Genomic DNA, 24207 nt, shown 5'->3' on the forward strand with positions numbered 1-24207 from the left:
TGCTGTGAAAGTTTCAATGAGAATGGCTCCCTATAGACTAATGTATTTAAATTCTTGGTTTCCAGTTGGAAAGACTGGGCTTGGGCTTGTTGGGGGACATGTCCCTGGGAGTGGGCTTTGACATTTCAAAAGCCCACATCAGGCCCAGAATCATGCTCTGCCTGCTGCCTCAGGGTCAGGTTGTAAAACTCTTAGGTGTTTCTTAGCACCATGCCTGCCTGCCTGACATCACACTCCCCCATCATCCTGATAATGAACCAAGCCTCTGAAACTCTAAGCAAGCTCCCAGTTCAATTTGTTCTTTTATATGAGTTGGTCATCCTGTCTCTTCGCATCAGTAGAACACTAACTAAAACATATACTGTACTGGCTAGTTTTATGTCAACATGACACAAGTTATGGTCGTCTGAGGGAGGGACTCTCAACTGACAGAATGCTTCTATAAGATCAGGCTGTAGGTAAGACCGTAGGGCATTTTCCTAATTAGTGATTGGTGTTGGAGGACCTAGTGGGTGTTCGAAGGACTACCCCTGGGCTGGTGATCGTGAGTCCTTAGAAAGCAGGCTGAGCAAGCCAGGAGGAACAAGCCAGTAAACAGCATCCCTCCTTGGCCTCTGCATCAGCTCCTGCCTCCAGCTTCCTGCCCTGATATATATATATGTGTATGTATATGTCCTGATTATCCTTTCCCCTACATGTGCTCCTCCCAGTTCTTTCGTACTCCCCTTCCCATCCAGATCTACCCCCTTTCTGTCTCTCATTAGAAAGCACTAGTCTGGCATTTGTTACAAAGTTGACCAATAAGTCCTTTCTAGCTAGTGTCCACATTGTAAGAATTCCCACTCCCACTTATATTCTGCTCCTTCTAGCTCATGATGGAGGAAAAAGAGGAATCGTAGGCTTTACTTTTATCATCATTGTTATTATTATTGATCACAATGGCTTTCACAACAAGCCAGGTTTTCTGAATGGTTTCTGGAGACTTCGTTTCAGCTCCCTCTGTGACAAGCACCTTTCCCCCTGAGTCATCTTCTGAGTTCTCTGTTTTACATTTGTCAATAACTTGATTTTTTTTCTCTTTTTCATCTTTTCTTTTTCTCCTCTTTCCTTTCCTTTTTGTTTTTGTTTTTGTTTCAAATAGGGTCCCATCATTTAAAATTGATGTGTGGCTAAAGATGGACTTGTAATTTTATCCTCCTGCCTCCATGCCCCAGTTGTTGGGGTTACAGACAGGTACTCCTGTCTTTCATTTAAATGATATATTTTATAAACAGAATTATTTCTAATCCCAAGTGATAGTCCCTCTCTTTTTAGTATTTGCCATGTGCATCCATCTATTCCATTCCTCTCCTCTCTCATCATTACTCCTTATTTTACTTGGTGGTTGTGTGTGAGTGTGTGTGTGTGTGTGTGTGTGTGAGTGTGTGTGTGTGTGTGTGTGTGTGTGTTTCTTTGGTGACAGTTATAGCCACTTATACTTTGCTCTCTATTTATTTATTATAATTACTGTAGCTGTCTACAGAAGAGGGCATCGGATCCCATTACAGATGGTTGTGAGCCACCATGTGGTTGCTGGGAACTGAACTCAGGACCTCTGGAAGAGTAGTCAGTGCTCTTAACCACTGTACTATCTCTCTAGCCCGTACTTTGCTCTCTATACTTGAGGTGCTGCTTGCCCGTTTAATAATCTCCAGCAGGATGAAGTCCTCATAATCTCATCTCTCTTCTTTCTGTGTTTGGCTTGTCACCCTCTAGGCCTTCACTCTCAGCCTTCTGCACTACTGTGCCTGTAGCTCCTGTTTGAACCTTGTTGGATCAGTCTTTTGTGCCCGTTCCTCTAGAAGACCCATGCAGGATGTCACATCTTTTAATGGTCCTCTTGACATTATGGTTTCTTGGACACTCCTTCCTAGCCCTCTGTTCCCCTCTCTCTTTTGGCCTCTGGGGTCTCTGTTTTCATTTAGGATTTCATTGCTGGACCTTCTGAGATGAGTTATGTAGATTTTATATCTTTTGAAACCCACCACAGTTGAATGATCATTCTGGTATGTACAGTTTTTTTTTTCTCACTTGTTCCTCGACAGTTATATCACGGTATATTCTTTTCTCTCTGTTCATTTGAACGTTGTGCTACAGCTTTTAAAAGTGAGAATTCAGTTCAGTTTTCCTTCCAAGCTTAAGAAGTTTGACCTTCAGTTCATCCCTGCAGAGTCAAAATTTACTCAGACATGTCAGTGCGTCTTTGCTATTGAGAAGACCTGCATCTCGACTGCGTTAGAGTAAAATGCTGGACTGGGACTTTACATTTCAGAGGGCTAGAGTCCAGCCTGGTGGGGAAGCCTGGCAAAGAGCTGTCTCTGCAGTAGCAGCAGGAGAGCAAACAGCTGCTTGTTAGGTGGTGCCAACCAGGAAGCAGATGGTGGATTGGCACAGAACCATTCTAGAACCCCCAAGGCTCACCCCGAGTTAACCTCTGTCCCAAAGGTTCCGCAGCCTCCCCAAATAGTGCCTCCAGCTTAGAACCAAGTGTGAAACACTCGAGCTGGTGGGAAATGATTTAGTTTGGTCCATAACAATCAAATTCCCCACTCCGTAGCATTTGCTTTCTTATTAATAATGCTTTCTAGTTGTAGCTAATCAGAATCAGAATTTTTAAATGAAAAGGGGTTGAAACCTGCTTTTTATATAACTTTATGTGGAATTTAAAATTATCAAGTAAAATTAAGTTTACAAAGATAAACTCTAGGCATATGCCATTCTAATAATGATTAGCAAGTGAATTAGGTTAGAGTGGTTCTCTGACCGTGTCAGTTTCAGGTTGCAGACATTCTATGTGTGGATGTGTACAGTTGCTAGCCGCCTTTCTGACTGTCTAGTTAGGAGCTGGCTATATTCGCTTACTCTTCTTCTCCCAATGACAAAAGAGCTGACGAAAACAATTTCTGAAAGGAGGGCAGGGTTGATTTGGGCTCATGATTTGAGGCTCATCACGGTAGGGAAGTCATGGGAGTATGAGGCTGGTCATACTGTCTACAGCCGGAAAAGCAATAAATTCAGGGACTCGGCATCGTGTGTGGTGTGTGTGTGTGTTTGTCTGTTTGTTTTTTTACTCTGGCGCTCCAGTTCATGGGATGGTTTCAGTCACATCAGAAGAGTGGGACCTCAGTCTTTACTCACGCCTTGCAGGAAACACCTCCACAAACTCACCCAGAGCTGTCTCTGAGGTGATCCAAAGGTGATCACGTTACAGTAGAACTTTACATCTCAGGGACTCCTAGAAATAGATGCTTTCTTCTGGTCGTGTACGTCCCAGTCTTCACATGCCTGCTTTGCTACTTCTGTTGAGCTATTTGGCTTACGAACCTGTTTTGCGGAGCCTTGGTGTAGGTTACATGCAAAGAATCAGTGCGGTTGGTCGCCCTCAGCCTTTTCCTTCCCTTATGCGCCTCCGCCAGTTCCCACGGAGACGCCTGTATTGATTTTGATGCTGTGGTGTTTATAACTTGCTTGCTGTAGGAGATTTGCTCAGATGAATGCTGTTTTTCTCCTGGAAGGTTCTGGAGGCAGATACCGTTTACTAAACATAGCACCTTGGCTGATTTCAGATTCTTAGTATGTGGTTGATTCCTCAAGATGTGAATAGAAATTTCTAGTAGGCAGAAAGAAGACATCAAGGAGGGGGAATGAGGGAGAGGAGCTCTCTCTCTCTCATTTTCCCCTGGAAACAGAAAGGTACTGATGGTTGGCGTTTTAATGGTAGCACGACATAAAATGCTACTGTCGTCAGTACTGAACTATCATTCCAAATCAGGGATATTTTCCTCTATTACTTACTTTACACCTATCCTTTTGTTTGTTACTCTGGCTTCTCATTCTTTTTGGTGATAGTACCTGGGTACTGCGGGCTGCCTGGTGTCTCTCATTATACTTTCCTGTCTGAGTGACTTTCTGCTCTGAAGCATTTCCTCCAGTTAATCTGTTACAATTTAGTTCATAGAAGCAAATGGGTTCTGCTTTTGAATTTGCTGATTGATTTTTTTAAAAATTTAGCTTTCCTGTGGTTCTTGAAAGCCTTTGGAGACTCTTACGGAGTCGGCTTAAGTAGTTGTTAGAGACCTGTGATGGCGGTGGCAGGGAAGTTGGTATCCGTGTTGCTGGGACACCAGAAGCTGCCCTGGAGAGCACTGCGCAGTCGCAGTCCTTTGCCTGGCGTTGCCCAGGCAGCCAGGTAAAGCCTCCAGGGTTGTGGGCCAGAGGAACAACGTGCGGCAGCCTCCGTGCCTGTGGTCCAAGGTCTAGCGCCACTTAGACCCATTCTAGTGGAGTCTAGTGGAAATGGAGTCATTCTCCATTTCTCAGGAATGCTGAGTGACAGGTTGAGCTCCCAGTCAGCTCGGGTGTGGGGGCCAGGTTGCCACTAGTGCAGTTCCCCTACAGGTCGCTTGTCAGCAGGATCATTGGCACCCCCAGGACCTTGTCTCTGTGGACGGAGCCAGACAGGAAACCAGGGTGGACCGCTATCCCTGGGACTGGCGGCCTCTCATCCCTTAGCCATCTTTGACAGGCAGAGAGGAGGGAGAAGAGTGTCTTCTATCTAGAGACCTTGGCTAGTTCTCTGGAATGTTCCCTGCCCATTCTACCAGTTTGCCCACAGTAGCCACTTCTTGGCTCTCGGGAGGTAGTGGAGAGGGAACTGTGGATGGAGACAACAGGAACAGGATCAGGCAAGGCCACCCGTTTCCCTAGGAACACTGTGCTGTTGTGGAACTCTATTTAATCTGAGACATGGCTTAAGGATGCGCTTTAGGAACTTGTGAGGAACAACGGTGTTGATTCCAAGCTTGTGGGATCAACAATTCCTAGGTCATTTTACAAAGGGACCAAGCTTCTCTCCAATTCAGGGGTGATGGTGGTGGTGGGGTTACTTGAGAATATTAATTACTATAACAAAGATACTTTGAATAGAATATATTAAAGTTATATAAATGCAACTGAATGACATTGGGGGAAGCATGAGTGTCATTGCTGTCAGGCTGGAAGAAGAAATACTTGAATTATAGTCAATTTTTATAAAAATAATTTTAGGGTTTTTTTTTAAGTTAAGTTTTTTTTTTTTTAATTATTTTGGCAGTCTTCATAATGCTCAAATTTACTATGAATCCTTTCTTTAAGTGTTATCTCTCTACACTTTTGGATGCTTACAAATGTTCTCTGAAATGTTTTGCCTCTCTTTCTCTATTCCTTTTCCTGAAGAATAAAAACACGGATGCATGTTTACTCCAAAAGCAAATAGTCCCGTTGTAAAAACAACCCAGACTCCTGTATTTAATGATAAAATAACAACTTTTCTGTTTTTCCCTTTAAAGGTCAGTATGATTGTGTGGCTATCATCAACAATTTTTTCCCTCGAGAGAGACTGGATTATTACACCAAACCCCAGGGACTGGATAAGGAGCCAAAACTCCCTCCAAAGTTGGCAGGCCCACTGCACAAAATCATCACCACGACGAATCTCCACCCTGTCAAGGTAGCGCGGGGCTGCTTCAGTGTCTTCTGTGGGGTTGTAATTATCTCTGGCTGAGTTCTCTGGCGGCAGGGCTTGCAGTGAGCTCTCGTACCTGCTTAAGTCACTGCAGGAGTGAGCTCAGTGCACTGCCTGGAGGAGCAGGCCCAGAAGAGAAGGCCCAGAAGAGAAGGTTTAACTTTGCTTCTCCTGAGGCATTGCTGCAGACAGCCTGGCTTCAGCCACGAGAGAGCAGAAACCTTTTAGTGTCTTTCAGTCTGTCATTGGCCTGGGCTTGTCCCAGGAGGGAAAGAACATCCTAGAGAGAGGAAATGGGTGGCTCCCTTGATTGAGGGAAGTTCTCTGGAGGAAACTGCTGTGCCTTTAGAGCATGCCGAGTGTGATAGACCTGGCAATATGAACCTAGGTCACACTAGCTACTCACGCAGGCGGTACTTGTCCTAGTGGGGATACTCAGAAGGGTATGCCATTCCATTAAACATGGGCATGTTTTCAGTGCACGTGGATATGTGCCGCCTTGAATGACACTGTTAGCGAAATCAAACGGCCAGCTGAGACTTCGGACGGAGTTCAGGTTGTTTGATGTGAGCTTTAAGAGCCACACTGAGCTGTTTTTCCTGATGTCCTCTTCATTTTCAGTTAGTTTTGTTTGGGTGTTTGGTTGGTTTGATTTTGATTTGTTTTTCAAGAGAGGGTGTCTCTGTGTAGCCTTGGCTGTTCTGGAACTCTGTTAGATAAGGCTGGCCTCAAAGTCAAGGAGATCTGCTGCTTGCCTCTGGCTGGGACTAAAGGCGTGCACCAGCACTGACAGCTTTGTTTTGTTTTTAACAACAAAACACTACATAAGAAATGTGGAGGTGACGCTTAGTGTGCCTGTAAAGCCCACTCTGTTCTCTCCTGGGCAACCCAGCAGTTCTTGAGAACTCCTAGGAGTACTGGAAGCTCCTATTCAGTGGGCTTTTACCCACAAACCAGCTTGGGCTGGAAGACTAGGTTTAATGCAGAGAATGCGCAAGGCTCCCTCCTTTCCCACTGACTGACATACACATTTCCTTTCTCACACACTGGCTTCCATATCTGTTTCTTTGCCTTCAGATTGCAGAGAGGTTCTGGAACTGCTTCTGACATTTGCACGACGCCCACAGTTTCTGTTCTATTTTTAGTTATTTTCACAGATATACACAGGTTATGAATACATTAGAGTATGTGCCTACTCATGCAGGCAATGCAAAGAAAGGCATATATATGGTCCGAGGTGATCTACATGACTGGGTCTTTAGAGAGGCCGCTGGAACCGTGGTCCTTTCTCGAGGCCCAGCGTGGGAGCGGGCGTGCCATTCAACTGAAGCTCGGCCTTTCATCTCTACTTTGGATACAAAAGCAGCTCCACTGCTTTTGTGGTGGTGGCCTACTTCACTGCTTTACCCCCTTGCAAGTCGTCACTCAGCTTCAGAGGGTTCTAAAGAGGAGGAGAAACCCCCGGCTAAGGTCAGACATCTTTTAAAAAGAAGTGCAGAACTTCTCCCCAGGCACAACTCACCTTTTCGCCGCTTTTGGCGAAATGGCTGCCTTTGCATCTAGGTTACGTGGCTGCTATAGCCTTGTGTTTGTTTTCAAAAGGGATTTGGGGAGTTGCGCGGGTGCCCAGACGATAGTGGCTATCTAGGAGAAAAACAGAATCTCAGGGAAAATCACAAGAGCCTCAAGAAGGGCCTCCCAGGGGAGAGCAGGCAGGTGCACGCGTGGCGATCCAGTCCTTCGTTGTCCGGATGGGTTTCAAGCCCAGGAGTGTCGACTTTCCACTTTAAAAAAATGGTGGACGGAGGGAAAAGAATTAAAATGCTACTGCAGGTGCATCATCTTTGCTAGCAGTCCTTGGAGAAAGAAGATTCATTTTGATTTTACGCTGAAAGGAACGCACGTTCTTTGGTAGCTCATAATGAAGATTTCCTTTGTCCCCTTTTGTAATGCCACAATATGAAGAAAGCCAGTGAGAATATTCCCCTGTGAACAGCATAGGGATGTTTCTGTAATTCCCTATTTATTGATCATAGTCCTCATAAATCTTTCCTCTGATTTGTAGAATAAACAAAGCCTAGCATCTCAAAAATTTAAAAAAATATTAATATAGGCTCCATTTTAGATTTTTTAAAAAAAATTATTTGTAAGTTTGAGTCTATATCCTTATTCCTGAGACCATATATAAAATATCGAACAGTTTTCAGTGATCATAATTAGCAGACGCATTAATGGGTCCTCTACATCACAAATTAATTTTTTTCTACAAATTGGTTTTCTACAAATTGTTTATGTACCTGAGGGCATGGAGTTCACTGCTTAGGTACAAAGCCCTCAGAAGTGGGAGAGGACAATAGGTCCGGGGAACTGGAGTTACATACAGATGGTTGTGAGCAGCCATGTGCGTCCTGGGAACTCTGCGAGAGCAGTAACTCTCTTAACTGCCGAGCCTGCATATATGTAGTTGTGCCACATGTGTACCTGGTACCTGTGGAAGCAAGAACAGGCATCTGAGCCACAGAAACTGGAGTTTTGGCTGGTTCCGAGCAGCCATATGGGTGCTGGATCCTCTGGAAGAGCAGTCATTGCTCATAACCACTGAGCTGTTCACCTCTCCAGCTCCCACAGATTAATTATTTTTTTAAATTTGTTTTAGAAGGGTGAATAATCAGCAAATTTACTAATAAGGATTCAGGTTTAGTTACTTCCTGAAGCCTGACAATTTCTTATAAAGTGCTGTATCTTAGGAAAAATATTTGGTTATATAAAAACATTTAGTAGTGCCAAAGGTAATTGACCTTGAAGTTATGTGAGATTTCTGGGAAGGGCAGACCTGGGTATTGTTTGTCAGTGCACAGATGATTTCTCTTCATGTCTGAAGACATTACAATTCACAAAGTCTCCTCCCTTGCAGTAGTTGTCCTTGGCACAGGGGTTGAACTGAAGCACATGGGATTGTGAGTACTGTCTGCTGCCCACCCTCTGGCCATAGCACACAGGTTCTCATCCTTATTCTCACCAGCAGACTGTGTGGTGGTTGCCTGCGGACTAGCTTCAAGTAATATACCCCGTAGCAAAGCTCATGAAAGCACTCCTTATTAGAGATAAACTTGAGCTTAATTAGTACATAAATAGGCAATGTGGGACTCATAATTTGTGAGATAGGATAACTTTCTGCTAGTCTCCCTTTCAAAATTGTTTATCGTTTTCATTTTAACATAATTGAATTATTGGGGATGACTGGACAAATCTCAAGGAAAATTTTCCCACGGAATGAAGTAAAGGCCCATGTTGATTCTAGACTTCTTTCTGTAGAGGTCTGATTTTATTAAAATTAATAAGAATCTGAGGACTCGGGATCTAACTCAATAACAGAATGCTTGTTTAGCATTCAGGAAGCTCAGGGTTCGCTTTCTAGCACCCCATAAATACAACGCACATCTGTCATCCCAGCACTTGGGCTGTGGGGGCAGGAGGATCAGGAATTCAGAGTCATCAAGAGAAAGTAGGGAGAGCTGTACTCTAGCTATGGGGTTATTGAGCTTCGTAGTGCCAACTGAAAGTAGTCGATGGCTTGGTGATACTGTCCTGTGTATAATGAATAGTTGCAGAGGTATACCATGTTATCATTCATAAAAGTACTTGTCAGTACTGAAGAGTAGTGAACTATGCTCTGGGAGGCATGCTAACACCTCGATATGGGCAGATGACAGGCTTCGTCTGAACTTTAATGTCAAGAGATTCCCTAATGCTGTGTTAGCTTTCTAACAGGGAGCAGCAAACTGCCTTCTGATTTGGGTTATGCAGTACCCATGACTCTAAGAAAAACCCGGACGGTCTGGATATTGGCTGCACCAAGTGCTTCTCGGAGAGGTCTTCTGGGGGGGTTTCAGTGTTCCGTGGCATCTCTTCTAGATCGTGATGCTTGTGAGTGAGAACCCTCTGCTGGCAGACGCAGCCGCTCTCGGTAAATGCTACAAGGTGATGGATTTGATCTGTGAGAAATGCATGAAGCAAAGAGACATGAATGAAGTGCTGGCTATGAAAATGCACTATATCAGCTGCATCTTTCAGAAATGCATTACCTTCCTCAAGGAAGGGGAGAATAAGCTGGACGCCCTGATCAAAAGGTATGGCTTCTGCTATGTCCTGTAGACATAATGCTCAAGATGCCTTCTTCTTCGAGAGTTAAGGAGGGACAGTATTAGACTCAGACGGAAGTTTGGTCATTTCTGTTGTTGTTTTTACTGATTTACTCTTGAGGAATCAAGGGATCTAGTCAAACATGGTCAGTGACATCCATAAGACCACACAGCTAGAAAATGGTCCAAGCGATGAGCTCAAGTGTATTGTGAAGTTGGCTGCTGTACGGGCACTCCTGTGTCTGTTACCACACCTGTTAGGACTGTGTACATCCTTTGCCTCGGCTGGATTTTTACTGGTACTTCTTGTGCTGTTACCACACCTGCCAGAGCGGAGTATGACCTTTGCCCACTGACCATAGGGATCCATCAGATATACTGCTTTACTGGGGAAAAGGAACTGAGTCACGAGTGCGTGGCTCTCTGAGAGCTTCTATTCTTCCTACAAACAGCTGACTAGGTCATCGGGAGCTAGCTGGCCAGAGGACAGCACTCAGGCCTTTTGAGGGCTTATGCTAGTCAGATCTTAGAAACAAAGTCGGGCCTACTATATGGTCTGAATAACAATCCAGACTGAATCCATCCTTGAGGCTTGAGGAGACACTGACAATTTGAACAGGAAACTTAAAGGCTTTTGGGTCTTCCAAGGAAGGAATTGCTTTAATGTCTCAACTTAGAATGGTTTTTAAAAAATGTCTTTCAGCTTGTTGAAAGGCAGAGCGTCGGACGGCTTCCCAGTGTATCAGGAAAAGATCATCAGAGAAAGCATCAGGAAGTTTCCCTACTGCGAAGCTACACTCCTCCAGCAGCTGGTGCGAAGCATCGCTCCAGTTGAAATCGTAAGGCTCTGCTTTGCTAGCTTAAATGTCCAGTAAGATCAGACCACCGCATGCTGAGTCCCTAAGGACAAGTCCTCCTTACTACTCGTTTTTATGGCTTCAGGAAAATCTTAGGAACAAAACTGGAAATGAGTTAGCTGGCAGTATTTCTCTCCGTAGGAAAGTAGCTGGTTATAAAGGGAACAGGCTTGTGAATCCCTCTGTGAATGCTGTGCTGTTTGGATGCCTGTCTGCTGAAGGGCAGGGACACACAGGCATGCATTGGTGGCTGGAAGAATTACCAGTGGGAATTTTCAGAGCAGACGGATGCACAGATTGGTCATCTAGTCTACCAAGGTTGGGACAATGGGTCACAGCTGGACGAGCCAACAGAACACTGGCCGTGATTCCTGGTAACAATCTCAAAGTGTCCCTGCTTCTGATGTGCAACTTTAGTGCTTCTCATTAGGAATGTGTCATACTTTGAAGAGAAAAAAAAAGATCCGTCTGTCCTAGTTGCAGGTAAATTTTACCATTGCCTTAAATCACTTACTACCTCTCTGTCACGCATTTAAGCTCTGTTTCATGAGACACCTGCTTTCCTCGTCCTGAGTAGTTTTCTGTTCACCTTGACCATACCGATTCACGCTTTTATAAGCCTTTCAGTCAAATCCTGCATCAGTCTTTTGCCTGATGTAGTCCCTACAACATAGCCTCCCCTGTCCCTCTGGCAGTCTGGTTCCCTTCTCCGTCTCTACTGCAGGCCGTATTCTTACCCTCAGTGTGGAATATAAAAACAGAAGTGAGTCCCAGGTATTCCCAGCAAGATGCTTAAACTCAGTCGTGAGTTCACAAGCTTCTGCCCCTTTCACATAGAAGCTCTTCCTTTTAAAATCCAGTTGGCTACTTGTCATTTAAGCTTTTAGAAGATAGGTAGCACCTCACGAGGGTGAATCATGATGGAGATTCCAGGGCTGGCCAACAGACTTAAAACAGTAAGGCTTGGAGACCAGGACTAACATAGTGGCTTAGAAATGGACAGGGATTGGGGTGGGGGTTCTCTCACTCACCCATGTTTCTGTCCCGTACTTTTACCTGTACGGACTCACATACACGTAGAGGGCAGAGTATAACTCAGAGGAGTTGCTTCTTTGCTCCTGCACTGGATTCAAGGACTGAACTCAGGTCTTCAGGCGTGAGCCCTCTGAGGCCTCGAGCTTTGACATGAACAAACCTGGTTTGTGTGCACAGAATCCTGCAGGACAAATGCTCATCTCAGGCACGCAGATAGGACAAAGGCTCTACCCTGAGGGGACAGTGCTCTTCACACAATCGCCACTTAAATCTGTATCACAGGGCCACTCTGATACGCACCTATGTCCGGTGGAATAAAGGTTTTGACTTATTTGCACACCGGCGCCTCAAACTAAATCACTCTGTGTCGGTGGGAAGTTTGCAGAGTTATGTCAGAGAAGTGACTAGCAGGGCTGGCACTCCACTGGTAAGAGGAGACTGGTAGTGTACCTCCAGGAGAGAAGTCAAAAGCAAGCCCAGACCTGACTTCAGTCCTTGAATCCTATGTTGGAACAAAGAAGCAATTCCCAGACTTGTGTTCTGCCCTCTACATGTATGCTATAGCACGCATATGTTAGAGCATCTATGTGCGCATGTGCATGTGCGTACATATACACACTAAAATTACTTTTTAGTTTTATGTGAGTTCTCTATCTGCATGTATGCCTCCAGGCCAGAAGAGGGCATCAGATCCCATTACAGATGGTTGTGAGCCACCATGTGGTTGCTGGGATTTGAACTCAGGACCTCTGGAAGAGCAGTCAGTGCTCTTTAACTGCTGAGCTATCTCTCCAGCCCCAAATTAATTTTTTTTCCAGGTTTAGGTGGTCTCAGCAGGAAAAGGCAGTTGCCCCCAGGTGTGACAACTTGATTATGATCACCAAGACCCACATGAATAGCTAGGGTATCAGTTTAATTTCTAACTTGTAAGAAACTGCTGTTCATGAAGGTGGTGACAAGCCAGTTGTGTATGTGCTGTAAAAGACAGAACTGATTCACTGTTTGACCTCTGACCTCCAGCTGTGCAACCTTGGCACACCCCCACACAATACAAGTCCATTTTTAAAAATTTATTTTTAAGAGTCGGGACAAGTCAGCATTTCATCTTTGTCCCACAAAAGAGTTGTTAATTACATTTTTACAGAGCATAATGCTTAATGTTTTTCCTGGCAGTTTACATTGTCGGGGAAGGTTGATAATGAAATTGAGATAGTATTTAGTGGAGTTTGGAGAGACTTCTCTTTCAAACGTTTTTGTCCTTTAAGAGCTATGTATGCTAGGCCTGATAGCTATTTGTTCTAGCTACTTGTTGTTCTAGCTGCTTGAGGGATTTAGAACGGGAGAGTCGCAGGTTCAAGGCCTGCCTGGCCTTGGGCTATGCAGTGGATTCATAAGCAAAGTAGCTTGGTAGGATCTTGTCTCAAAAAGCAAAAGGAACACCGAGCTGTAGCTCTGTGTTCGAGCAGCCGTCTGGCTTGCACAAAGCCTTAGTTGTAGTTCCCCGAGCAAGAGGGAGTTTTCAGAAAGAACATTTTGAAAACTTAGGACTGGGTTTCCCAAGTAGCAGCCATGTATGCTTTCTGTGATTCTGTAAGGTTTGCCATCTCTAAATGAACACTGACCCGTTACTACTATCACATGAGGCCGATGGCCTTCACAGTCATTGTTCCTTGTGCCTGCTCTGAATCCACCCCCCGCCCCCCTCCCCCACATAGGTTTTGGTTCCCTTTATGAGTGTGGGACTCTGGCTTCTTCCCAGCAGAGCTCAACAGGAAGTGGCTTTGGCTTTCTTTAGAAAATCTCGATTGAGCACTGTAGCAGGTTACATGGTAGAGAGCTTGCCTTGTCTATCCATTAACAACTCATGTTTTAATGGCAGGGTTTTCGACCTGTGTCCCAGTTCCTGAAATAACAACTCTGAGACATAATTATACCAACAAATGCCTGGGCCATAAGCTTGCACTTGTTCTCCAACTAACTCATAACTGAATTAACCCATTTATTTTATTCTATGGGTGCCACATGCCTGGTTACCTCTTCTCAGTTTCCTGCATCTATTTTTTTCCTCAGAGTTCAGGGCAATTCTCTTTCCACACCTGACTCTATCCCAGAGTTCCTCTCTCCCTATTGGAACTCCCACCTCCTAGTTGTGTTTCAGCTCATTATGGCCGTTAGCATTGTATTGACAGATGGCGCTTCCCTGCTAGTTTTTATCTGCAGTAGTTGAAGGTAGTGATAAGCCAGTGATGTGTGGACTGTGGGAGAACTGACGAAGAAGCAGGCAGAAGCAGGATTTATTAGAGATATGACATAATGAACTACAGCACAGAGAAGAGCTCTTTACTAGTGTTATTCCGGGAGGCTATTAATATGGGGTGTTCTCTGTGGATAGTCAGGCAGTGGTTCAATATCAATGCCTAAACCACCAGTGCCTTGGTGGTTTAGGTCTTATAGGTTAGGATGCCTTTGTGAGGCTCATTCCTGGATGGACAAACAGACATGTCATTATTTTGCTAAGGAACAAACATGGTCAGTTATTCTTAGGAGTGGCTATCTGTGTAGTATAGCATGGGGTACTAAGAGTTAAACTGCTGAGGAACTGTGTGTTAAAGAGTGACCTTGCATTGCCATTATTGTTGCCAGGATCCCCCTGCCTAAAGGTAGATGGTAGCCAGTGTTAACATGCTAAGTTTAACTCTTTCTGGTCCTACTCTAGGGAGAGGCAGCCTTACTCTGAGCCCAGACTGCCTTGAACTAGTAGCCTTCCGATTGGCTCAGCACAGCTCCCTCCTCCAGAGCATCATCCGTTGTCTCTGACTTTGTGACGTGCACTGAGTAAAAATATCCTGCTTGTCTTCAGGCTGATTAGCAAAGTAGATGACAAGATTTGCTTATCGAGAAAGTTCTTGTCACACAGCCACTGCAGGAAGCAGTCTATGGTTATCCATTTGTACTATGATGACATTTTTTTTTTGTTCTGAAGTAGTATTTATATGTACAGTCCTTATACTCTTAGCAAAATATCCCATATAGCTCCTGTCTTCATGATGTCTCAGGCAGTTTTGTTAAAAGAAAAATTTGAACATGAAAATGTCGTGGTGGTGATGGCCACCGAATGTGCCATGCTTCAGTCCGTTGGTGGGCCAGAACTACTTTCTGATACAGAACTCTATTTCCTCATAGCTTAAGCTATGTGTGCCAGTAGAACCAGCAAGACTCTACATGTGAAAGAAAAGAATTACATAGATTTATAAAGATTCAGTATAATATTAAGCGAAGTATTTTTCACTTTTAGTATATCTTGGTATTACCTGGGACATTAATAATAATGCAGGTTCCCAGACCACACCCATTAGAAGTTCTGATTTAGAAAATATGGATTAAGCTACATTTTTTATTTTTCTTTTTTTTTCGGAGCTGGGGACATTAAGCTACTTTTAACATTGTGCTACATGTCCTGTCAGTATTTGAAGGTAATGGCCATGCACCTTTATTCCTGATGAAATATGAAATTTGCTTGGGCTCGTTTTGCCTAACTTTTCCTTATTACCTTATTTATTTCAAAAGATAGTTGTTAGCCCTCCCACATGGAAAGTTACTTATATTCAAGAACCCGATAATTGAAAATGCTTCCGTATGGACGAAGGGGAGGGAATGGGGGCTTATGGACAGGAAACCGGGAAGGGGAATAACATTTGAAATGTAAGTAAAGAAATATATCTAATAAAAAATTTTAAAAAGAAAAGAAAATAACCTTCAAAACAAAACAGCTCTATAATTTCTCTGTAAACTATCTAAATGTTAATGGTGACACAGTTTTAATCATATGCTTTTATTAATTTCCTCTTGTGGTTTATTAAATTGTCAAAAGATTTAATTGAATAAAAAGCTTTAAAAAATAAAAAAAAATAAAAATGCTTCTTGAATCTTCTGAATATTTTCTTAGACTATTTTCAGTATGCAGGGAGCTATGGAATATTGTTCTCAGGTGACATTTGTTAAAGATCCACTATGACAGTGAAAACAGTTTTTACACAGAATATGCAAAGATGCAGATCCAGCACAGAGGACAAGAAGCTGGTAACAGGGTCAGTTAAAGTAGCCTCTTTGTTTTGCTTCTCGAAAGCCTTTAATACCTTTGCTTCAGGCAGATAAGTATTTACCCTTATAATTTTCTCCATCAAAAGTTCTTATAAACCTTTCACAACCTGTTCTTTTACTCACCCCATAATAATAAATTTCAGTTATGTGTATGTTTATTAAAGAAGGTAGAGCATTCAAAAGTATAAAGTCATTAAAATGCTTTAAAAGACAAGATAGCCTTCTTTAAAAGGGGAACAAGAATACCCTTGGCAGGGAATAGAGAGGCAAAGATTAAAACAGAGACAGAAGGAACACCCATTCAGAGCCTGCCCCACATGTGGCCCATACATATACAGCCACCCAATTAGACAAGATGGATGAAGCAAAGAAGTGCAGGCTGACAGGAGCCGGATATAGATCACAGCCAGAATTCAGCAAATACAGAGGCGAATGCCAGCAGCAAACCACTGAACTGAGATTGGGACCCCTGTTGAATGAATCAGAGAAAGGACTGGAAGAGCTTGAAGGGGCTCGAGACCCCATATGAACAACAATGCCCAGCAACCAGAGCTTCCAGGGACTAAGCCACTACCTAAAGACTATACATGGACTGACCCTGGACTCTGACCTCATGGGTAGCATTGAATATCCTAGTAAGATCACCAGTGGAAGGGGAAGCCCTTGGTCCTGCTAAGACTGAGCCCCCAGTGAACGTGATTATTGGGGGGAGGGCGGTAATCGGGGGAGGATGGGGAGGGGAACACCCACGAAGAAGGGGAGGGGGAGGCGTTAGGGGGATGTTTGCCTGGAAACCGGGAAAGGGAATAACACTCGAAATGTAAATAAGAAATACTCAAGTTAATAAAAAAATAGATTAATAGATTAATAGAATGTAGTTGCCAACAGTCTTACCCAGATGGGTCTCCTTTATGTTAAACAACTACAGTGAAAAACTAAAGTGGCCCCTGGTGTAATGGTGTCATGGCCAATGCCCAGTAACGGACAACTTACAGGTTTGGATCTGTTTCATCAAAAGGAATTTAGACTTAGTCAAAAGCCCATAGCTGAAGAGGCCACAGGGCACTAGGAGGAGAGCCACTGTTGTTTTTGCTAAATGCATGTGTTATTCTGTTGATTTCTAAAGAATTTATGGCTTCTTGTTACATTTTACTATTTGTATGTGGAAGGAGGTGTATGTGTGTATTAAAGTCAGAGAACAACTAAAAAAAAAGACAAGATAGAAGTTAGTGAGATCTCCGTTTATTCTGTGGGCTATCAGTGTTGACCTGATGGGGTATCACGATGATAGGTATCGATATTAACTTGATGGGTCTAAAATAATTAGATTATTAATATCTCTGTTAGCTTCCAAATAAATGAGGCTTAGAACTATTTAGTTCACTGCACTTCTAATTCCCAGCTGGTGCTCTCTGTATACTTCCTGTTTGAATCTACCTTGCCTGTTGACTTCCGCTTCAGAAATCTGTCATGGTGGGGCGTTTCACTCAGACATATGCTCCTGGTCCATCACGTCTAATGGAAACCTTCTGTCCCCTCTGCCTCCCTTCTCCTACCAAACCCCGCCCCCCACCTGTGACCCCTGTAGCCACTTTATTTTAATCAATCGTTTTAAATTGGGGAACAGAGTTTACATAGCATCTCTTTGTACAGGAGAATCTGCTCCTGGTGACAACCATATCTTGGGGGCCAGTATTTAGCATTTGGAATCCATAGCAGCACCCAGACCGACCCCCTACAATGGAGTATCAGTATTGACTTAATGGGGTAGCTATATTGACTTGATGTCAATTTTCAGCAAGAAGAGAAAAATCTGCAAGCTCTGTTCTATTTCTGAAGTTAGCATGACATTACTGACTGATACTAATCGGAAATGCTTGTATTCTAGAATAGGGATGCTTTTTTCTTTCGTTTATGGGGATCCATGCCTTACTTGCTATACAATTTGTGTAGAAGAGAGTGTTCTCGGAATGCTGACTCTTTGTCATCGAGTGTGTGCTGTCTTGAACATTAGCAATTTCCAGTCGACACTTTTTTGTGTCAGTGATACATACCTCTGTGGTCTTGCAAGGGGATCCCAATGAATTTTCTCCTCTTCACATTCCTCCAGGGTTCTGATCCCACGGCGTTCTCTGTACTTACCCAAGCCATCACAGGACAAGTGGGCTTTGTGGATGTTGAATTTTGTACCACCTGTGGAGAAAAAGGAGCGAGCAAAAGATGTTCTGTTTGTAAAATGGTAAGAGCTGGATTTCTTTAAACTCGTTGATGTGTGGATGAGTTTGCACCAAGCTGACTGCTGCATCCCTAACGCCACACAGGCACAGCGCTGGCACCAGTTTTCTAATAAGCTCTAATAAATGAATATAATCATATTAATCTTAAACAGTAGCTCAGAAAGAGAACTGCCTGGGTGCTGTGGTTTCTGTGTTTACTACCGCACAGAAAGAAATGGAACACGAAGGAAAGAATGAAGAAGAGAAAACAGATCAGAGAGCAGCAGGGCACAGGATGGTGCTGATAGGAAAACCCAGCCCGGGACAGTTCACAACTATTTTACATCGGCTTCCCAGTCTTTCATCAACTCTTCCCTTTAAATGAGAACTTATAACTGCCAGCAAGTGATGGTCCCTGAGAACACTACTTTCCCCTTTCCTAGAGTTAATCTTTGTAAAGTACACATCTGACTATGTTCTTCTCACATCCTGATCCTGCCCTCCTGTGTGTGTCCACTACGCTGACCCAATCCCACTGGTAACTGTTGATTTCGAGGGCAGAATTCTTCAATTTATTTTCACATATCAGCATTTCCCACGGTCATGTACTTCAACATCTTGACCTGTTTAAACCACTTCCTTAGGCTGCTTCCTTGTGTGAGAGAGAGGCCCCAAAGTGTTAGAGCTAACTATTGCACACCGGAAAGCCTGGTAAACGCATGTTTAAGTGCATGGTCACTCTGTCTGCGCAGGCTGCCTTCTGGTTTGGCAATTTGGCCGGTGCACATGTTCCCAAGGCTATGGTAGAGGAACAAGTAGGTGACAAGAAATGCAGAAGGATTCCTTTCAGTTTTTCTTGACTTCTACCTCCCAAATGCTGGGATCACAGGTTCTTAATGTGCTACTTAATGAAAGTCTTTGGTAGCCCCTTATCGGATATTATTATTATTGTTCTAGTCTAAGGTTAAAATTACAAATTTGGACGAGCACACAGCTATGTTACATACAACCACACCTCATATAGTAGTTTTTTTTTTAATGTGGGAAATGGCGTTTTTCTAGGATACCTCTTGGTTTTGATGTTTGTTGGGAAACTGTGGAACTCTGGATCTTAAAATAAAATCAAAATTGCAATTGCTTTCAGGTGATATATTGTGACCAGATCTGCCAGAAGACACACTGGTTCGCACATAAGAAGATGTGTAAGAGTCTGAAAGATGTTTATGAGAAGCAGCAGACCGAAGCTGCCAAACAGAAGAGGCAGGAGGAAGCGAGTAGGTACCAGTCCACGGAGCCCGTGCTGCCTCCGTGTGTGGGAAGTGCAGGCTAGGCCATCCTGACGCTGACACAAAGGAGCTGAGTCGCTCTCAGAACAGAAGAGGCTCTGCTCCGCAGTAGAACGCAGTCAGCTGAGACATCCCTGGAAGTCAGACACACATGACTCCGAGGATGCGGCTTCCTCCACATTTACCTGCCCTGTAGTGCTATGAGTCTTTATGGAGGATTCTAATGTCATTTTAAGGCCCTGAATGTCACCCTGATGGCAACCAGAAGGCTTTAAAGTTAGAAGCCTTTACGTTTTTAGTGACAGTTCAATATTATGAATGAAGTTGTGGTTTATTTATAAATTATAGATCGAGTTGTAGATCTGATATGCACACTCTGTAAGCATGAGAGCACTGAGCTACACGCTTTCCCTTTTCCCCATGATATTTAAGTGACTATTTTTTCCACTGAAGCTGAGACTTGTTTTTACAGTGATTCTCATACGCTAGAGATCTGCCAGGCCTAAGCCTGGATATATTCTGCTTTCAAGGGAGGGTGTATAGTTGGAAAACATTGGCTATGCCCAACATAAAAGTTTCTAGACACTTTCATTTCTACTCATGAATTGTGTGGCTCTTTTATCATTAATATGGTTGAATGCTATGCTCAGAGTTGTTCTTAAAAGAAACATTTGTTACTAAGAGACTGGTCTTGCTGTTTTTGCTTCCTTTGCTGTGGATCAGACATTTTTATCCTGTAGGCTTTTACTTTTGATCTTCAGTGGAAAACACATAACTAAACATAGGCAGCTACCTTAAGGATATCAGGTTAATTAAAAGAAAAACTCCTTAAATGCAGATTTTTCTCAACCCCAAACAATTCTGATGTCGATTTCTGGCGCTAGAGAATTCTATGCAGATACTGCTACTGTCAGAGTGAAGCCTGGAGCAAAGTATCCAACCCCTCATCTTGATGATTATAATAAACATAATTCACCTCTTAGAGTAACAGCGATTCCTAGAGTAAACATTGTCAGACGGTACGGAGTAGCCACAAATACCTTCACTTTTTCTCTTTATTAGATGCCAATTCTAACCATGTTAATGAAGATGAACCAGAGGCTGAAGTGGGTATCTCTCACGAAGATCCCACTCCTGGCGAGTCTGTGGAAAGGGAGGAGGAAGCCAGCAAGGAGGCTGAACTGGGCAGTGCACAGGATGCTCCTGCAGGGCCACAGCTGTCCGAGGAGTAGAAGCTGTCGACAGTGGCCAGCCTGGGTGGACTTCATCCTGGCAGATGGCTGCAGAACTTCACTGGCCCTGACAGTGCAGGGCACAGTGGCAGGATTGCACATCCCTAGAATAGAGGCTTTCAAACAAAGCTGCCTCCCACGCCATGATTTCCTGTTGATTTCTGTTCTATAATTGAACAGGCATTTCTGCGGATAAAAAAGTTTTTTTTTCAAAATACCCCCAAACAAGTCCATTCCTTTGCTGGCTCCCCAGTGATTGTACACAAAGGAAAGTAAATCACCTTAAAGAAGAAATCTGGGTTCTAGGGAACAAAGAGAACAGGGAGGATGTGAAAGAGAAGTGATGTTTAGGGAAGAAGGAATCGTGGGCACAGAGATGGGCAGAGAAACAAAACGTACCTGTGAATGTTGTCCTGAAGTTGTACATACAAAGCTATCATGAGGAATTCTCCGTGCTCCTAAAGCTTTGTCATATACAGTTAAGCCTGCTGTAGTTTAAATAGGAATTTTCGAGAGCACTTTGAACCCCGCGTTCCTTGCAGCGATACTCTGCATGATTTGAACAATCAGAAAGGTTGGATCCAACCCTGGGTAGTCACTGTACACACTTCCCGTAGAGCCACCCCTGTACCATACTCTACCCTTCTTACCTACCAACTCTTACCTTCCCATCAGCTTTTCATGACCCTCCTCCTGCCCAGAAATGGATTTATAGCTGTCATTTCGACAATGTCCCATTCTGCGTTTTCAGTGTACGTGGCTTGTAAGCAAAGCGGGAGTGTCGTGTCTGAAGAAGGTGCTGTCTTTCCGTTTCCTCTGTTGGCTTTAAAATAAATCTACCTACATACACAGTTCATCTTGTCTCACAGTTTGTGTTGAGAGGCTGGATGGCAAAGAAGGTAACAAATACCAAGGCTGACACCCGTAGGGGAATGAAGTTAAGATTATATAATCTGTAAGACAGTTAGAGTTCTTCCTTCTCTCAGCTGTTCAGGTCCCGAGTCCTGGTTCATTCTAATCTTCCTTGTGGCCCTTTTTCTTCAGCCTAAGCACACGTATCCCCTTCTACATGTATACAGTCATTCAGTGATGACCTCACGTGAGTAAACTATTAAAGTTAACTATGGTATTTATACTTGTCAGTTGTAAGATTTCTCTTGCAAAATAAAGGCATTCATCAACGTGCCACAATTGCGTGGTGATAAACACTTACCTTTAGGTTGTGAGTGAGCCTTCCAGACCGCTCTGAATGTTACCACACTCCTCTCCATGCATCTCAGTGATTTTTGAATGTATACATGGTTTTCCTCACCCCAGCCTCACTGAGCTCTTGCCCACACTCTGCTAGGCTCTGACAGCCTGCCTATGAACCCTGGAGTCCACGCACTGACATGTGGTAAGTTCTCTGGGCATGTTTTTTTTTCCTTCATGTGTCCCCAAATTAAGAGCCGAAGAACCCTACAACATCAGAAAACTCAGTGCCCACCCCCATTCCCCAAAGTCCCAACAAAAGCCTGCCACACTTTAGCCCACACTGCTATAAACCCAAGAAGGCAACATCCCCTCAGATCTGAATTTGTAGCCACACTCTATACTTTTCGATCATCTGCCCCCATCAGTGGCATGAGCAATTCCTTATATGTTACACTCTCTATAGCTATTTTGATGGGTGCTTTTTTCCAGGGGAACTCTAATAAATCAGGTGGTCTTGGCCAGGTTGGGCTTTTAAATGACCCACTCCAAGTGACTTAAACCACAAATATTTATTGCAAAGAGTTGTGGAATCTAGAAATCCAAAATCAGGGCTCTGGTTTGATTTGAGTCTTCCTAAGATTCTTCATTCTGACAAGGCCCATCTTGCTCTTTCCTTATGAGAAGGAGGACGTCAAAATAGCCCTGTGGAAAGACTAACCCCACTTAGGAGGGCTTTACTTTTGCGACTCAATTTACTCAAAACATCTCCAACTCTAAACGTCACCTTGGATTTCATTTTACAATGTGACTTTGGGAAAGGGAGATATACCAGATCTCATCCCTAGAGGCACCACCACACTAGAGTCCCAGCTACACAGGGAATTGGATAGCCGCGCGTAACTTTATGATCATCTTCCCAACCCATGAGACTCTGTTGTAGTTTACTGTTAGTTTTCCTAAGAGGAGACTAAAGCCTCCAGAAACAAGTAGGCTTAGTCTAGACCTACTGATTGTGTGGCCCAGCTTTTAGCCAGAGCCGTCTATACCAGGAGAAGTTGTTTATGTACCAGAGATTTTAGTTCTTATTCATGTGACCGCCCAACTGATCCTGAGATAAAGGTTTTCACCAAAGTCCACCTTAATGGCTCTTCATTGTTTAAAAACAAGAAGTATAATTAAAAGGTCTTATTAAGGATGTGTTCCACTGTTAGTAGAATTCTATCCAGTTGATGAGTCATGTCTTCTATTTTGTGTTTAAATCAATGATCTTTAGAACAGTATTTCTCATTCACAGCAAGTAAGTCAGCTGTCTATTAATAACATTTTAAGAACCCAGTATAGAAGAATGTACTTCAGGAAAGATTTTCTTTTGTTGAAAATAGATCTTTTGTATAGTGTATCCTGCTGGTAGCCTTTTTTTTTTTTTTTTTTTTTTTTTTTTTATACAATGTATCCCAAATACAGTTTCCCCTCCCTCTACTCCTAGTTGGTCCCCACTTCCCCTCCCAAATCCACCCGATTTCTGTGTCTTATTAGAAAACAAATAGGCCTCTAAGGGATGATAATGATAAAATATGAGATAAAATAAATACATTGGGAAAGGACAAAACAAACAAAAGGAAGAGAACTCAGGAGAGATGCAGACACTACTTGTTTGTAGTCAGGCATCTCCTAAAGACACAAAAAGACACAAAGCCAGAAGTCATAATATATACAAAGAACTGTGGGGGGGAAAATGAGAGAGAGGAGAGAGAGAGAGAGAGAGAGAGAGAGAGAGAGAGAGATTTTTTTTAAAGGACAAAATTTTAAAAATAAACCTTGGTATACCTACCCTTAAGAGTAGTTCATTTCCCCAGTGAGACTCCCTTGGAGACAAATTTGCATTTGCAAATGGTTGGAGATAGCTATGCTTTAGGGGTGGGGGGCTGGTCACACTTTCAGCTCTAGGACTCCATCTGATGCTGACCTAGTGCAGGTCCTGTGTTATTTTCATTGTGTTGTTGGCCACATGGGAATCCCTAAACCACTCAGGCTGTTGGTGGCTCTCCACAAACTGAGGGCACCGTTGCTGAAGACAGCACCTACAGGACTCAGTAAACACAGAGATGTCAAGCTGGCACCTACGTACAGCCTTCATTCCTACTGGCTAGGCTTCTTGATACCGGAAAGTACTCTACCTGCTTCCAAAGAAGAAACATAAAAGCCCAGCTACCAGCACTTTGGTCTGCAGTGGTGTCCTGCCTGCAAGCTATGCTAATACAAGGGTAGCACGAAGCTTGTGGGAGTGACCAACCAATATTTGATCTGACTTAAGGCCCACTCCAGAAGATGGAACCCATACCCAGCACTGCTTAGGTGACCAAGGACCTGAGACTCAGTGGCCTAGGGTAAAACTGAAAACTACTGTTTCTACTAAAGGAACATCAATAAAATGTCTCCTAATGCCATTCAGCTGTACTCATAGATCAGGGCCTTGCTCAGTCCTCATCAGAGGCTTCCTCTTACAGTAGACAATGTCTAGAGAAGAGAGACCTTGGAATATTCAGTCCTAAATGGGACGTCTCCATCAGATTCCTCCTCTTAGGGCTCAGGGAAGTCTGTA

The 24207-nt window shown here is 43.6% G+C and overlaps 1 protein-coding gene across 2 annotated transcripts in view; it reads left to right on the forward strand.

Annotated features, from left to right (window-relative positions):
- Positions 1 to 21546, forward strand: part of Ankmy2 (ankyrin repeat and MYND domain containing 2) — a 41384-nt gene extending 19838 nt beyond the window's left edge. Inside the window, exons 5-10 of one of the 2 annotated variants that reach the window (NM_001399649.1) lie at positions 5367 to 5527; positions 9458 to 9672; positions 10388 to 10523; positions 17788 to 17916; positions 19038 to 19167; positions 20242 to 21546. In NM_001399649.1, coding sequence (NP_001386578.1) covers positions 5367 to 5527; positions 9458 to 9672; positions 10388 to 10523; positions 17788 to 17916; positions 19038 to 19167; positions 20242 to 20411 — 941 coding nt within the window. In that variant the 3' untranslated portion in view covers positions 20412 to 21546. The remainder of the gene's footprint in view (positions 1 to 5366; positions 5528 to 9457; positions 9673 to 10387; positions 10524 to 17787; positions 17917 to 19037; positions 19168 to 20241) is intronic. The other variant, NM_001108019.1, reaches the window with a different exon arrangement.
- Positions 21547 to 24207: the final 2661 nt, after the last annotated feature.

Source organism: Rattus norvegicus, chromosome 6 (assembly GCF_036323735.1).
Source record: "Rattus norvegicus strain BN/NHsdMcwi chromosome 6, GRCr8, whole genome shotgun sequence".
Classification (NCBI taxonomy): Eukaryota; Metazoa; Chordata; class Mammalia; order Rodentia; family Muridae; genus Rattus; species Rattus norvegicus.